Raw genomic sequence first — 17122 nt, forward strand, 5'->3', positions numbered from 1 at the left:
TCAAAGTTTCTGTTTTCTCAAAGTTTCTGTTTTGTTTTTTTTTTTTTAAGGATTTATTTATTTATTTGAAAGGCAGAGTTAGAGAGAGACAGAGAGAGAGAGAGGGAGAACGAGCGAGCTTCCATCTTGCCGGTTCACTCCCCAAAAGATCACAATGGCCAGGGCTAGGCCAGGCTGAAGCCAGGAGCCAGGAACTCCATCTAGGCCTCCCATGTGGCTGCAGGGGACCAAAGACTTGAGTCATCCTCTGCTGCTTTCCCAGGCACATTAGCAGGGAGCAGGATCGGAAGCGGAGCTGCCGGGACTTGAACTGGCGCCCACGTGAGATACCATCATCCCAGGCAGTGGCTTAATCTACTGCACCACAACATTGGTCCCTCAAAGTTTCTTATATAATGGTTCCACCAACTCCAGGAGGTGGATGCTCCTCTATTCAAAACATTCGAGAGTCCCCAGAACGGGGCACCGAACAATCAGACCACATTCTGGTCAGGAACAGCTGGAATGGCCGGCTCAGCCACACCCTTTTTTATTTTTATTTTTTTTTTGACAGGCAGAGTGGACAGTGAGAGAGACAGAGAGAAAGGTCTTTTTTCCGTTGGTTCACCCCCCAATGGCTGCTGCGGCCGGCGCACCGCGCTGATCTGAAGCCAGGAGCTTCTTCTGGTCTCCCACGTGGGTGCAGGGCCCAAGGACCTGGGCCATCCTCCACTGCACTCCTGGGCCACAGCAGAGAGCTGGACTGGAAGAGGAGCAACCGGGACAGAACCGGTGCCCCGACCAGGACTAGCACCCGGTGTGCTGGTGCCACAGGCGGAGGATTAGCCTAGTGAGCTGCAGCGCCGGCCCTCAGCCACACCCTTGATAGCGCCTCTGCAAGCAGGGGTCATGCTCCTGTTTCAGGCAGCGGGACAGGGATGTGGGCCTGGCCATAGAGCCCATGCACAGGGGCTGGAGAGGGTGTCCTATCGCCCACAGGCCGCAGATTCCTGAGCCACGCTGCCATGCAACTACAGCCCCGGCTCTGCCCAGACCAGCTGCCTCTCTTGAACTTGTCCCACAGGTTCCCAGCTCTGCACTTGGCCGGGCTCTTCCTTCTATCTGAAATGGACACTCCGCCTTGCTGAGATGGCAGCGCTGACCTTAAGGCCCACACGAATGTTATTTTCAGTTTTGGTTTGGCACTGTCTACTTTGTGCTGCTGAGCTTATCGGGAAGTGAATAAAATAAACGGGACAGTCCTGAGGTCCCAAGGGGCTCAGGCTTGCGGAGATGGGGAGGTGGAGGAGCTGAGGAGGATCCAGAGCTCCGTGGAAGGAGAGGGGTGCAGCAGTGTAGGCCGGAACCGCAGGAGCGTGGGGCCAGGAAGGGGAAGGCTCAACTTCCCCCGGGTGGGAGCCTGAGGCAGAAACAGGGACGGTGGGGGGTGGGGGGTTGTGAAGGGGCGAGGCAGGGAGGGACCTCACCCCTGAGTCAGGAGGAGCTGCTGGCAAGCCTGGGTCTCAGGAAGCTCTCGCTGCAGGCCCTGTGGGAGCTGTACAGAAGCAGGGGAGCGTGGAGGCCAGGCAAGCAGCTGGGAGATGGCAGAGGCCCTGCACAGGGAGGCAGAGGCACAAGCGCGTGTGGACAGAACTCAGGGCATGATCGACAGCACTTGGAAGATGGATGATGTTTGATGTTTTGAATTTGGGTTTGTGCCACCTGTTTCTACTCCATCAGACTGAGTTATTGTGTCCAACCTATCAACCCACCCCATGAGGTTGCACGGCTGTGGCCTTACTGAAGCCCTGCCACGGTCCCCATAGAGCATGAGCTTCTAGGCGGTGGGGATGAGCGCGCTTGTGGGGTAGTGGGTGGTTCAGGGCATGCAAGTGCCTGAGGGACTGAATGACCTCCAATCTTTCTGGTTTCCTCCCTTCATCTAGTTACTTTCAAGCAGAGGAGGCCCCCCTCCCCCATAATAGTGCCTATTATCCTGACTATTGCAAAATAATTGCTGTCTTCATCGGGCTCATTACGTAATTTACCCAAACAATGCTCACGGAAGCCCCCTGTTGACGTGCCCTCATCCCAGGAGAGCTTTCTTGTGGGAGCCAGGCGGACCCGCATTGGTGCTCTGGCCCCCCACCCGCCTGCTGTGGAACATTGGGCAATCGGCCTCTTTGAGGCTGTGCTTTGAATTCTCTAAAATGACAGCAATTATGCCCACTGGGCAGGCAGTGAGGAGCGCGGCATGAGGTGGCATGCGAAAATACCCAAGACGGTGTCTGCCTCACGGCACGTTCACCACCCGCCCCATCCCTCCATCCGCGACCCCAGCACCCCCTGCCTGCGTTCTCCTTCCTCAGCCCAGTTCCGAGTCTGAGAGACCGGAGGCTGTGACCCATTGGTTGCCTAGGGTTTAGTTCGTGGCCCTTGAAATACAATTTCTCCCCTGGTGCAGACTTCTATACTGCTCCGAACTCCCCTGATTTCCCCCTAGCCTCCCAATGCTTGTTAGTTAAGAGTTTGGAGGCAAGCAACAGGGCAGATGATCCACTGCTGAATCTCAAGTGCCTCCTGTTACCACCGGCTTTATCTTCCCAACCTTAGTCTTACTTCGGCCAGCCTGAACAATGCACTGCCTGGGCACCTTCCAGGTGGACTGTGGTGGCATGTGGCCAGCAGTGTGCATGGGACAGAGGCAAAAAGGTCCCACAACTCCAGCTCCTGAGGCTCACGAACAAGAGAATCCCCACGCAGAGGAAGACAGTGCAGTAGACACACTGCTGTGGTGACGGCAGGAGAGCGGGGAATGAATGCGTCACTTTTTTTTTTTTTCAAGACTTAGAGAAAGGCAGTTACACAGCTAAAGTACAATTATATGCCTTGATCAGAAGCATTTTTCAAATTAAAATTTGGCTGGATACAGCTTCCTGATATGAAATTCAAGACCTGAAATGCAAATATATTATGAAACTAAAACACACTGTGAACTCCAGACAGCATTTCATCCGTGCCAGGCCTAATCTTTGGCTACACGAGGAAATCAAAGGGGAAGAGTGTGCATGTTTGTTTCCATGCAAGTGTAATCAGAGAAATAAGTTTTAAGTTTTCTAATTGTGCTTTTCTCCACAAGCAAAATCTGTGTGAAAACAGACATTCCAGCTTAAGGTGTTGACCTGGGAGGGTGCTTCAAAAAAGTGCATGGAAAATGAAGTTAAACATTTCTTTTGGTCCCAAAAAATCCTGAAATCCATGCCTAGTTTTTTTTCATAATGCACATTCCCAAGGACCTTCAGAAGACCCTCTAGATACGATTTTAATTTTTTTCTGCACCAAAAATAATTTATCTTTCAATTCCAGTTTTCCACACACTTCTGGAAGAGCCCAGGTGTATGAGGTCTCATTCGCCCTCCACCTCCTCAGCTCTGGAAAGGGACTGAGCAGAGAGGAGACAGTCTGAGGACAAGAAGAACCTGAACCACTGGGGCATCGCCTGTGGACATCCAGGGGTGCCAGAGCCGCGCCCCTGGGCCTGAGGAGGGGCCCGAGGCCGTCCTGACTCTGAGCCAGTTCACCAAGGCTTTCCTCTCCCCGGGTGATGTTTACAGCGATCTGGAGTCTGAGAAAAAGGGCACATTCCTCACATGGTCTGTGGTCAGGGCTGGCCATCCGTGCGGTCACAGCATTGGCTGCCGCACATGGGCGTCCCCACGTCCTGCCCAGCCCTCTCCCGGCTCATCCTCACACCCCACCTGTGAGACAAGCAGCTGGAGGGCGGAGAAGTCATTCAGTGCGTGGATGCGCCCAGTGCTCTGCGCACTTCTTCTCTCATTCTGTCCTCAACCACCCTCGGAGCTCCCTGGCACCGCTTGAGAGGGACAAAGTGGCTTTCTGAGAGTGACATGCAGCTCATACGAAACAGAGATCCTGGCCCAGTTGTCCTCACAGGACAGTGGGGTGGCCTCACACACCATAGTGATGCCACAGAATGGGATACCCCCTAGGTCACTTCATAGGATGTTCAGAAACTAGAGCGGAAGGAACAGTTTTAAGCCCTGGTCCTGATACAGGCTAGGCAGGGAGTCAGGAACAAAGGAGCTGAGAGCCTTCCAGCAGCTTCTGGGCCAGCAGCCCCACCCCCACCCCAGCTCCACCCCCTTCCATGCAAATTCAGCACACCACTTTCCCATGTTGCACCCAAGCCTCCATCATGCAGAAGACGTCATGATGACCGTGTGTATCTGAGCTCCACGTGGAGACGCCACACAAACCTTCCCAGAAGTTATCACGGGCACAGAATCCTGCTCAAACTCCACCCGGTCTGTACAGTCAATCCGGGCACCACCCCTCACACGATAAAGGGGGCCCTGAGCTGGGGAGGGACACGTTCCTCTCCTCACGGAGCTGCCCACATTCACGTCTGAATGTGGACTCACTGCTCCTCTATGTAAACCCAGCACCCACTCCTGAACTTTGTGTGTCTGCTTTGAATTCTTATCTCACACCCAGGTGAGAACCTGGAGTAAAGACAGCGATGGGAACACATCTGTACCACACTAACTGGAGAGAACCCATTGGATCCCTCTCATCTCCTGCAGGGACTAAAGACATAAAGGTTTGCTCTTAACGCTCAGAGCTGCTCCTATTTTTCAGTCTCACAACCGAACGTCACATTGGCCTGGTAGACATGGTTTTCAACTTAAGGCATATTTTTGCTGAATTTTCCTTAAATGATTTCTTTTTCTTGCCTGGAATAGGCAGTGGGGTAGGCACAGAGGCAGCCCAAAGGAAAGTTTCTAAACCTCTTTAAAACAAGCCCTACTATAGCAACAGAGCCCTAACACTAGGCCAGCCTTCTGCATGGCTGCTCTGTCCTAGAGAGACTTTTTGGAGCATCAGAGAAGGGTGTGAGGGGCTGGCACTGTGGCTTAGTGGGCTAAACCTCCGCCTGTGGCACCGGAATCCCATATGGGTGCCGGTTCAAGTCCTGGCTGCTCCTCTTCTGATCCAGCTCTCTGCTATGGCCTGGGATGGCAGTAGAAGATGGCCCAAGTGCTTGGGCCCCTGCACCTGCATGGGAGACCTGGAAGAAGCTCTTGGTTCCTGGCTTCTGGTTTCGGATCAGCTCAGCTCTGGCCATTGCAGCCATCTGTGAACTGTACCAGCAAATGAAAGACCTTTCTCTCTGTCTTTCCCTCTCTCTGTAACTCTACCTCTCAAATAAATAAATAACATCTTAAAAAAGAGAGAGAGAAAAGGGCATGCATGCATGGCCTGTGTGCTCCTGAGAGGCCTTCAGGGAGGATTTCCAAGGCTCCTCCAGACTTTCCCAAACACAAGGACAAAAGCAGAGAAATCCAGGACGACTTGCTTCTTTCTGGCTGCACACTAGCCCTACTCTCCTCTCCCTTCAGCTTCCCCTGCTTTCTCCCCCTCCTCTGCCCCAAAGAGCAGAAACCCCATCGTCACACCTGCTTCAGCCACCATCCAAACCCCCTTAGCGGTGGCCCTTGACCTGTGACCCTGGAGAGGTCCTGGTGGCCTCGGTGGGCTGTGATTGGCAACCTCAGCCGGCTCACCAGCTGGGTGACAGGGAGGTACCGGGCCACTCCTCCACCTCAGCAGTAACTTTGTTTGTACTTTGTCAGAAAGTTAACATTTGTTATGCCTGTGCTTCGCATGAATTAGCACCTCCGACTCTTATAACAGCCCTTTAGGTTAAGTATTATTATCACCGACCCCATTTTCCCAGAAGTGGAAATGGAAGCATAATGAAGAGAGAATTGAGCCCAGGGAAGTCTCCTTCAAGACACTGAGGTCTTAACCATGTAAACAATTAATACATGTTAAGTATCTGTCAGATATCTGGTGCTGTACTATCCACAAACTACATGGAAATAATAATCTTTCAAGAAAACAATACCTTTATATCGAGATACGCGAATAGTAAGTCCAACCAACAAAACACAGGAAGCAGCCTCAGAGCGTTTCACACAAACATTGTGAGAAGCACCGAAGTCCATTGTGCAAGAACAGGATGAGAGCCGTTCTCCTTCAGCCACGCCCCTCGCCGGGGTGGGTGGTGGTGGGCCTGGCTGGGGCTGCAGGCTTGGCAGGTGGAAGGACCATGACAGAAGGGCCATGTCAACTGAGCTGCTGTGCAAGGGAATTCCCAGGACCTGCAAATCTAAGAGTTCTATGAGTCTAGAGATGTCCAGGCCTGTTTCTTAGAGATTCTGAGCCCGGGCTGCTGCCTAGGAAGGGGTTTTGTAAGAAGCACCCTGGTCCTTCTTGTCTTCAGAGAAGTTGGGATTCACTTCATCGTCACCTGAGCTTTGGTGCTGTTGCTTCCGCACCTGGTGTCTCGGGAGTCTGAGCTGCCACTTCCAGGGTTCCGGGGGGAGGGGCGGGGGGACCAGGGTGGGGGCAACATGCTCTAGAGAGATTCTGGTGGCACCTGGGCAGCACACAGCCCTGAAAAGCACCTGGTGACAGATGGAGCCAAGCTTTTGCCCAGTGGCTAGCCTGGGACAGGGATGGCTCACCCCAGGGATTCTCATCCTGTTCCTCCTCTTGTTGCTAGGAGCATCTTCTACCTTCTGATGGTTCCAGATGACACGAGGAGGCCCAGGTGGGTGTGAGCAGCCCTGACCGAGACATTCCCTGGGTAAGGAGTTGAGAATTTGAAAATGACCAAGACTAGCTCCCTGACACTCAGTGGCCCCAATTTGGCCGTTCAGTCAGAGCTGGACACCTTGACTCCTTGGAGAGATGTGGAGAGAGGGCCAGGAAGTCGGACATGAATGGCCTAACCTACGGCAAACCGGAAGCGACCTTTGCAGGCTGAGACTCAAAGAAAGAAAGAATGAGTAGAAAACAGACGGGAAAGGAAAAGTCATTTCAGGCTTTAGTGGACGTGAGTTTCACCACCTGGTGTTGTTTCTCTCTGAGAAACGCCCTCCCCTCCTTCATAGCGATCCAACTCATTCTCTTGCTCCCCGTGCTGAGTAGAGAGGGATCTTCAAAAAGGTTATGAAAAAAACTATGGGCGTATATCAAACACATTTTTTGCAGCAAAATGAAGCTATGTCTCAATTCCATTTTCCCTGAGCTTTTAAGATCTCCTGTCGTGACTCAGAGTACGCAACCCCCTGAGGTACTCGGTGCTAGGAACTATATCAGTCAACATTTTTTTTTCTGTCAGTAAAAAGGCTTGTGAGCACCAGGGCTGTTTAATCAATGGGCAGAAATCAGCATTGCTGAGGGTGAGATCATAAGAGGTCATGGGGTGCTCGAGGGTGTGAAAGGCCGGGGCCCGAGATGGATGAGCGGGCACTGCTGGGAAGGCGGGTGGGAAGACTTCGAAGGGGTCTGTATTCTTTGAGGGTTGAGTCACTGAGGTTTTAAATGTGGAGTGATGCAAGCAGATGTGTATTTGGAATGTTAACTCTGGTATCAGTGTGAAAAAATGCCTGTGCCAACAGAGACGGAACCCTGGAATCCAGGGAGGAGCCCCTAGGACCGGCTGGTGCAGAGATGACGGGGCCTCTAGTCCTCTGAGAGCCTGGGGAAACAAGAGGCAGGGCGGAGGGGCATTGTGGGGGAGGGGGAGACACAGCCCGGTGACTGGACACGGCAGGGGCGGCAGAGAGGTCAGGAGGGCGGCTCTGAACCCAGGCACACCCAGATCTGGATCCTGTTTGCTAGTCCTAAAGCCTGGGGCACGAGGTCTTATTCGACTTCGGTGAGTCTCAGTTTTGCATCTGTAAACTAGCCATTCTCCTGTATCTTCCACGGAGCTGTGAGAACTTAATGAAGCTAATGGGAAAATGCAAATCAAAGCCACAATGAGATATCATCTCACTCCTGTTGGAAAAGCTATCATCAAAAAGACAAACAAACAATGCTGGTGAGCATGTGGGGAAAGGGGAACTCTCATCCGCTGCTAGTGGGAATGTGAGTTATCACAGCCACTGTGGAAAACAGCCTGAGCTTCTATCCGATCCAGCCATCCCACCACTGAGTATACACCCAAAGGAACTGAAGCCCGCATTTCAGAGAGACATCTGCACTCGTGCGTGTCCTAACAATAGCCAAAATATGGAATCCGTTTAGGGGTGTACCCTTGATGGATGAGTGGATAAATTGACCCCTCCCCACTGGAATATTATTCAGCCATTAAAGAATGAGATTCAGGAGTTGGCACTATGGCATGGTAGGTTAAGCCTCCGCCTGCAGTGCCAGCATCCCACATGGGTGCCGGTTTGTGTCCCAGCTGCTCCTCTTCTGATCTAGCTCTCTGCTTATGACCTGGGAAAGCAGTGGAAGATGGCCCAAGTGCTTCGGCCCTTGTACTCATGTGGGAGACTCAGAAGAAGCTCTTGGCTCTTGGCTTCCACCTGGCCCAGCCCTGGCCATTGTGGCCATTTGGGGAGTGAACTATCAGATGGAAGATCTCTCTCTTCCCCTGTCTCTCCCTCTCTCTGTAACTCTGCCTCTCAAATAAATAAATAAATCTTAAAAAAAAAAAAAAAAAAGAATGAGAACACAGAAACATGGATGGTGGACATTGTTTTAAGTTAAATAAATCAGGCGTAGAAAATCAGTCAATCCATGTTCTCCCGCATTTGTGGAAATTAAGAAGTGGTCGCAAAGAAGGGGAGGATAGAATTGTGGCTGTCAGAACCTAGGAAGGGTATATGGCTGAGAGGGATGGAAAGCGGCTGCTTAACAGGTACAGGGGTCAAGTCTGATAGCAAGATAACTATGGCTGGCAGCAATTAATTGACTATTTCAAAAAGAGTAGAAAGGATTTTGAATGTTCCCATGACAAAAAAAAAATTAATGTGTGAGTTAGTAGATATGCCAATTACCCTGGTCTGATCATGACACATGGTATACATATATTACAATGCGCACGGTACCCCATAAATACACATAATTACTCTGTCAATTAAAATAAAATAAATTAAAAATAAAAATGAAATAAATGAAGGTAACATATGTGAAAGTACTTAGCACAGTGTTTGACACCAAGAACCACTCAGTAAGTGACAGTGATACTGTTTGTATGAAGGGTAAAGAAAGAAAAGCAAGGACGACCCTAAATTCCCCAGCTTGGGAATGGGTGTTGGGCCTGTGGCTCAGATGCTGTTTGGATGCCTGAAATCCCTACGAGTGCCTGGGTTCTGGTCCTGGCTCTGCTCCTGATTCCAGCTTCCTCCTAATGCACACCCTGGGAGGCAGCAGGTGACGGCTCAGCTACTTGGATCCCTCCCACCCATAATGGGAGACCCTGATTGAGTTCTTGGCTCTTGATTTTGGCCTGGCCCAGCCCCGGCTATTGTGGGCATTTGGAAAGTGAACCAGTTAATGGGAGATCTGTCTCTGTCTCTCTCTCTGCCTTCCAAATAAAAACAAATTTTTAAAAAAATTTTTCAGACAAGAAATGCAGGAGGACGGGTTTTACAGGGAGGGAGAACGCACATTTGGTGTTTGGACATGTTGACTCTGAAGAGAACTCATGTGTGGGAGCCTCCAGCAACATGGAGGTTGATGGGCCCTGGCCAGTAGGTGAGCATTGAGGCAGTGGCAGACAGGAGAGGCTTTAGGGCAGTGATGATTCTCTCGGGGGCCCAAGGGGGAGGAGGCAAGGGCAGCTGGCAGCAGGAAGTGTGGAGAGATCACGCTGTTAGAGAAGATGCCTGTCTGGAGACTGGGGGAATTTTTTTTTTTTATTTGACAGGTAGAGTTATAGACAGTGAGAGACAGAGAGAAAGGTCTTCCTTCCATTGGTTCACTCCCCAAATGGCTGCTATAGCCAGTGCTATGCCAATCCAAAGCCAGGAGCCAGGTGCTTCTCCTGGTCTCCCATGCGGGTGCAGGGCCCAAGGACTTGGGCCATCCTCCACTGCACTCCCGGGCCATAGCAGAGAGCTGGCCTGGAAGAGGAACAACCGGGACTAGAACCCGGCACCCATATGGGATGCTGGTGCTGCAGTCGGAGGATTAACCAAATCAGCCACTGCGCCAGCCCCTGAATTCTTGCTTCTTCACTGGGAAAATGAAAGCTTCAACCTGAGACCACTTGACTTGCTAAGGGATCTGGCCACACCCACAGGGCCGTCTTCCAGGGGCCCCCTGTGGACTCTGGGGGCTTGCTGCCCCTTACCTCCAGGTACTGGTGCACCAGGCGGAGCGTGCGGTCAGTGACGTTGAACAGGTCCCTCCAGTTGAAGCTGGCCGTGTCGTCAGCCTGGCTCTCTTGAGGGCCGTTATGCAGGAAGCTCAGCAGGGCTTCAGCAGCAAGGCCTTCCTCACCAAGCTGCCTATCCAGAAAACCTTTCACCGCTGGGTTCCTCAGGGTATTCTTGGGAAGGAGGAAACAGTCCCGGCTTAGAAATCCCACATGACCTTTGGTCTCATTCTTAGCCATTTCCAGTCTTCAAGGGCGAGGGTTACAGACGCTAAACCTCCCTAAACAGCTGGTAGCTTTCTTCCACCAAAGGCATACCTATTTCCATCCCTATTGCCCCAACACATGGATCTCTACAATAGAGCGAAGGTATGTAGAGGGTGGGGAGGGGCAGGAGTGGGGCACTAACACGGTATATAGGGGACTTTTCCTTGTGTAATTTTTGTTCTCTTGTAATTATCCCTGCTCTCTGAGGCTCTGGTGTTGGCACTGCAAAGCTGCATATGAGCCCAGAGAGGCACGTTCAACCATCTTGGAAGTTCCAGAGCCAGCCCTTTGGGGGACAGTCTCCTTGGAATCTGACCCCCTATGTGAATTCATAAAAGCAGGCACCCCAGGAAGGCACTGGAGCTATGGCAGATTTTAGCTCTTCTCCACCATTTGCGAAAGATGCTTCCCTCCCAAAGCTGGGGCTCCACGTGGTCATGGTGTCCACATCCAGAACTAGTGCCTTTGGCCCTGCTGGTTATATTCTGACTGAACCACAGCAGCGATCGGCCGTTTCAAGGGAAAGGGAAACAAATGGAGCCTCCCCAGCCCGTGTCCCCCTCTCCCTGGCCCTGCCATGCCCCCATACCCTGATCATGTGCATCTGTGCGCTCTTGTCAAAGAAGTACCAGATCTGGGGCCCTATTTCTTCCCAGGCTTTCACCAGATTCCTAAGGCGCTCCAGCTCTTCAAAAGTCGAGTTGGCCTGAGACCACGAGACAGAGACAGAGGCAAGAAGGAAGAGAATAAAGTGAGGGAGGGCCTTTGGCTGTCTTTCCTGTTCTACCTCTGCCCCCCACCCCACCCTGCCCCCCAAACCCTTCAAGCTCAGGAAAGGCTTCTCAAGAACAACCTACCATTCCCCATATCGACGATGCTACAGTCCAAGAGCCTCACGAAGACTAGATTTGGAGAAATACTCCTCCCCCTTTCTGCCTGTCTCTGCTCTGGGGGAGTGGGGATGCAGAGACCCACGACCCCTTCCAGGAGGGGTATAACTCAAGCAGAGGGAAAGAACCCTCACTGTCAGCCGCGGTGGAGAGGGGAGGCCCGGGCAGGGGCACTAGGGCCAAGCATTCCACTAATGGCCGGGGGTGGGGAGGCTGGAGGTCCACTTAGCAAAGAGCAATCAGGAGACGGGCTGCCAGGAGGGTGCACACGTGCCTGCACACACACACACACACACTCATGCACCCATGCGTTCTTGGAGGTCTGAGGCGGAGGCCACGAGGCTGGCTGGGATCTTACATTCTTCAGTATCCTTCGTGTTGCAGGGGAATTGGGAGTAAAGAGGATTTTTCCCATCAGCAGAGGCTTTGCGGCCCTCCAGGCTATTTTGGTTAGAGGGCTGGACTCCAGGTTCTGGATCAATGCGTTACAAAAGGGTGCTGGCAAGAGAGAAGGGACAGGTTTTATGGAGCCCCTCTTCCCTCTTCCCCACGGCGGAGGTAGCTGAGCAGAGTGATTAGTAGAGCCAGATCACATGTCCCATCCCACTCCACGCTGGGGGAGTTGGCCAGTCACCCGAGTTAACAGGCTCAGCCCCAGCCATGGGCGAACTCATCATTAGTAACAAAACGCCACCGTGCCTCTGGATAATGACCTCCTCAGAGAAACAAAGGCAGGGGCTTGCCCTGTGGGTTAGGCTGCTTTAGAAGAGGGAGGCTGAGAAGGCCGCCTGCCATTATTGCAAGGGACAGAGGCCATTCTCAGATGAAAGGAACTGAGTGGCTAAACAGGCCCCGCCTTGGAAGCTCGGCTTTAGCCTCCCAATTTCCCTTCAATTAGCTGCTTAACTTCTTTGTTGTGTGTAGCTGTCTCTGGGCCCCGCAACTTCTGGTGTGTCCCTTGCTGCCTCTTTTCAATTTTTAACTGGAAGGCCACTCTCTTGCTTTTTCTTCCCCACCCCACCCTCCTTTATGTACCTCACAGGAGCCAAAAAGAAGTGGAAGAAGGGGCAAATTCCTTGCCAGGGACTTGCCATGTGGAATGGAATTCCGTTCCACACACAACACACAGAGATTTTCACTGCACTGTGATTGTGAAAACAACCCCCCCACCCCACCCCTGCCCCAGCCCCAGCCGTGTTTACTTGCCAGGCCCTTCTGACCCGAGCTTGGCATGTGTCTGGAGATTGCTCCTCTGTTATCACTCTTCTCTCCCCTTCCTCTAGAACTGAGCCCTGGTTCAATTACATCGGTGGGAAGCCGCCCCTCTGCTCCCTTTCCCAAGGGGGCCTCCGTTCTTTCTGCAGCCCTCGTCCAGTATTCTGCATGAGCACTGCCCCCTGTCTGCAAGGAGATACAGATCTTCCGGTAGCGCTCTGTTTGCCCAAGACCCAGAGAGGCCCAACGCCCCAAACTGGCCTCACCTGGAGGTGTTAAACTCTCATCACACCCAACATCAGCGGCCGATCTGCACACAAGCCCCTGGACACTTACTTGTCCTCTTGTCATAAGAATAGACAGGGTCTTTCCTCGTGGAGTCGATCCCCAGGAAGGCCTTATAGTTATTGTCTTCATACCAGTTGAAGGAGAACACCCGCGAGCCTCCTCCCTCCGGGTAGCCACACAGCAGGTCGGACAGCGCGCCCATCAGCCGCGGGAAGCTCTCCGGGCTGCCGTCCTGCAGCAGGGGTCTGGTCACCCACAGCAAGTCCTGAACACTCGGCCGACGGGCGAACTAGGGCAAAGCGAAGGCTTCCAGTTAGCTTAAGGCAGTCGCAATCAAGGCTTCCCCGTATCTGTCCTTGCGACTTCTACCTTTTGAAAGAAAACATGCGTATTCTCAGCCATCCTTCATCCATCCCACCGTGGAAAGCAAGAAAAGCCAATCCTGCGGCCATCTGCTCAGGGACTCGAAGAGGACAAGGCGTAAAGACAGTCCCAGAGCAAGCCCTAGAGCGTGCCGCTAGCCCTCTGTGCTTTCCAGTCTCCTTTAATTCCCTGGAAATGTGTGCTGGGGGACATGCACAGGAGCCTAGGACCACAGGCAGGTCTTGGGGTCTGTTATCAAGATGGGGCTGGAAAATCTGGGGAAATAAAAGGATGGAGGAGTGGCTCTGTTCCAGAAAGTCAAGGTCAGAGCCAATTTCTTTGTCCAAAGAGTTCAGAATGTAGTTTCTTATATTTGGAAAATATCCTCTTATTAGTTTAACTTTGTCAAATGTAAACTCTTCTATTTTCCCTCAAATGTGTGGCTTGTGATCTCTCTCTCTCTCCGTGTGTGTGTGTGTGAGTGAGAGAGAGAGAGAGAGAGAGAGAGAGAGAGAGAGAGAGAGAGGTTTCCTGCAACTATATAATCAAGTCTCCATTCTTGAAGAAAACACTTGTTAAATTCTGTGCCCACTAAGAAGAGGCTGCTGGTCACCTGCTCTGCACACAGGTGCCTGTAGCACTGGTTGGCCTCATCCTTTGAAGATTGCAATGCTGAGAACCACGTGCAAGTTTGTAGGAGTTGCCAGGGTATCTTGGTTTCTGTAATACCATTTGGCTTTGCTTTAGGGAAAAATACAAAACAAAACCAGTGCCACTTTTATTCCCCAAGCACACCATATTCTCACTCTCAGAGGCACTTGGGGATTTTTAAAAGCACCAGGACTCAGTGAGGTGAGCCTGAAGACAGTTCTCACACCGTGGGAAGGGATGCTCACCTGCCGTCCCTCTCCCTGTCCACGTGCCGGCACCTGCCCTGTGAAGCTGAGGAGTGCCATGTGCAGTCCACAAGTGAGCCACGCCTGGGGTCACAGTCTGTGCTTCAGCAATAAAGTCAGAATTGCGAATGGCTTCAACAGCAGCGAGCCTTACGGCAGTCTTAGAAGAGGCTTTTACCATTATGAGGCTGCTCATCTAATCAAAGCATTCAGAGGTGAGGGGGCTGTTCCAGGGTCAAATGGCCTCATACCCATTAATATAAAGTGGACCATCTGCTTGAGGCTAGTTCACAAGTGCTTAGACTTGCTATCTAGACAGGCGAGACATCTTCTGGAACTCCTACCCAGAACTGAGAGCATTGCTATGCCGTGGGGATTTTTTTCACACTCTCTATCAACTTCAACCCCATCACACTGATATGCATTTTTCGAATGCTATGAAGACAGGAATGTTCAACAGAGACTCCCACGGCAGCAGGTGGCCATTGCTGCAGTGGGCTCGCTTCGAACGTGCCCTGCCCCGCACTGCTGCCCTGCTCAGGCTCAGCTTAGCTACAGAAAAACAGATGACGACCATGCGGTTTCCCAAGTTGGCTGAGCCCAAGTCAGCTGGGAATACTGACGAGGAATGAGATGGGGGAAATGATGTTTCAGCTTTTGTCTCCCTGTCTTAGCACTTCACCACACTGGACGAGCAGTGCTTACTGCCCAGCTCTTCCTTGTCGGACTGTGTAGCGTGCAAGGGCAGTGGCCATGACCATGTCTGGCAGTTCACCAACATATCCCCAGCACTTCTCAACCATCAAGAGAAAGAATTGGGTTTTTAAAATTTATTTTATTTATTTCAAAGGCAGAGTTAGAGAGAGAGAGAGAGAGAGAGAGATCGATCGATCGATCTTCCATCCTCTGGTTTACTCCCCAAATAGCTGCAATGGCCAGGGCTTGGCCAGTTCGAAGCCAGGAGCTTCTTCTGGGTTTCCCACATAGGTGGCTGGGTCTCAAGCACTTGAGCCATCTTCCACTGCTTTCCCAGGTGTATCAGTAGAGAGTTGGATGGGAAGTGGAACAGCCGGGACATTAACCGACACCCATATGGGATGCCGGCACTGCAGGCAGTGACTTAACTTGCTGTGCCATAGCACTGGCCCCAAAAGGATTGTTTTCTATATAGGAGAAGGCTTGACAACCAGATGTTAATTCAAATATGCACATCTTGGGGCTGGTGCTGTGGCACAGTAGGTTAATCCTCCGCCTGTGGTGTCAGCATCTCATTTGGGCGCCGGTTCTAGTTCTGGCTGCCCCTCTTCCAATCCAGCTTTCTGCTGTGATCTGACCAAGGAAAGCAGTAGAAGATGGCCCAAGTCCTTGGGCCCCTGCACCCACATGGGAGACCGGGAAGAAGCACCTGGCTCAGCACAGCTCCGGCCGTCGCAGCCATTTGGAGAGTGAACCAGTGGACGGAAGACCTTTCTCTTTGATTCTCCCTCTCACTGTCTGTAACCTCTCAAATACATAAATAAAATCTTTTAAAAAATGTACATCTTTAATCAAAAAAAAGTAAATTATTTTGGAGGGATGAAATGAGTCAGTTTAGGTCAAGCAGTTGGGACAGTGCCTCCAGTGCCATTGTGTCTGGCAGTGTGAGTCTGGGTGGATTGTAAGATCACCTTAGTACTAGAGACCTAGCACAGTCCTCTCCTGGGCTACACCAGGCAAGTTACTTCTGTCGAGCAGCGTCTCTTCCTCATGTGAAATCAGAATGATGGCTCCTTTCCTTTTGCCTCCTACCTGGGAGCATGGATAACCTGGAATATGAACAGGTGCTTTGAAATTGCTAGATAGAAGGATCAAATGTATTTCTCCTTTAACAGATGTGAGGTACAATTACATTACTTGATATATATGACAAAATGGTAGAAAAGCAATGAAACTATAATTACCAGCAATGGGCCACTTACTTCTTGAATTCTCGGTGACATGTCTGATAATATTCCTCCCCAGGATCTCAGATCGATACCTTGAGATCTGCTGTCTAGGACTGTGGGAAGCTGTAATTGACAGGAACAAATGATATGTATTAGAGTGTGCTCCACGGTTCTACACACACACACCCAGGCCTCTGCTCTGTGTGCTCAAAAACTCTTTGCTCTCTTTCTGCTCACAGGACCGTTTCTGCTTCTAGAAACCAGCTGCTCTTATCTATTTGAGAAAACCAACGGCTCTAGTCCAAGTCACCCTGCTGAGCTAGTCAGTCACAAATAGTTTCATGGTGACATTAAATACACCAAAGTAACACTCTGACTGCTGGCTTAGCAACACCGAGCAAGACTCCTGGAGGAAGGAACATGGCGCACAGCTGCCCGAGCGGGAAGGAGGCGCCCAACTATGCCCCTCGGGGCTGCCTCCTTGTGCACGTCTCTCTCCCAGCTTCCTTTCCGAGGCAGCCGTGTGTCTTCCTCTACTTCACAGTACTGTCTCTAGCAGATTGCGCCAGTCACACCCACCACATTTAACGCTGTGCTGGCAGGAACCAGAAGCTCCCCAATGGATGCGCCCACTGACAGCAGGGTTTCCTGACCCCGGCCCACGCAACAGCTCAGGGCGCTCATGCATGTTCCATGCTGACAGGGGACGTGGAAGCCCACAGCTCTGCTGCCTCCATGCCCAGGGTGAATCCTGGTTTACCAGAAGCTGACGTCAAGTCCTGATTGACTTCATTCTTTGTCGTTCCAAAACTGACGGAATCACTGATCCCATCCGGGTCTTTGCGGACCACGGTCTCAGTTTTGAGATAGTGGTTTTCAAACCCAAGTGTGCGCTGTGAGGAGGTCTGAAGTGAGCCCTGGCATCCGCATTCTAATATGCTTGACTCGTGATCCCCAGCCGAGAATGTGTGGGCCACAGGCCTCGGTGGCTTCTTCGCTGCCAGTGTGGTTCTCTCAAATGAGCAAAGCCAAGGAGTAGGTGCAGCCAGGCCGGGACCGCCCAGGTTCCCTTCCCTAGCCCTGGCTCTGCCCCACTTT

General features: G+C 51.8%; 1 protein-coding gene across 1 annotated transcript in view; it reads right to left on the reverse strand.

Moving 5' to 3' along the window:
* ABCA4 (ATP binding cassette subfamily A member 4) overlaps positions 1-17122 on the reverse strand; it is a 134399-nt gene that overhangs the window by 79718 nt on the left and 37559 nt on the right. Inside the window, exons 7-11 of the mRNA XM_062193442.1 lie at positions 16058-16147; positions 12889-13129; positions 11696-11835; positions 11037-11153; positions 10157-10354 (exon numbers count right to left, since the gene is read on the reverse strand). Of these exons, the coding sequence (XP_062049426.1) occupies positions 10157-10354; positions 11037-11153; positions 11696-11835; positions 12889-13129; positions 16058-16147 (786 nt within the window). The remainder of the gene's footprint in view (positions 1-10156; positions 10355-11036; positions 11154-11695; positions 11836-12888; positions 13130-16057; positions 16148-17122) is intronic.

This window comes from Lepus europaeus, chromosome 5 (assembly GCF_033115175.1).
Source record: "Lepus europaeus isolate LE1 chromosome 5, mLepTim1.pri, whole genome shotgun sequence".
NCBI lineage: Eukaryota > Metazoa > Chordata > Mammalia > Lagomorpha > Leporidae > Lepus > Lepus europaeus.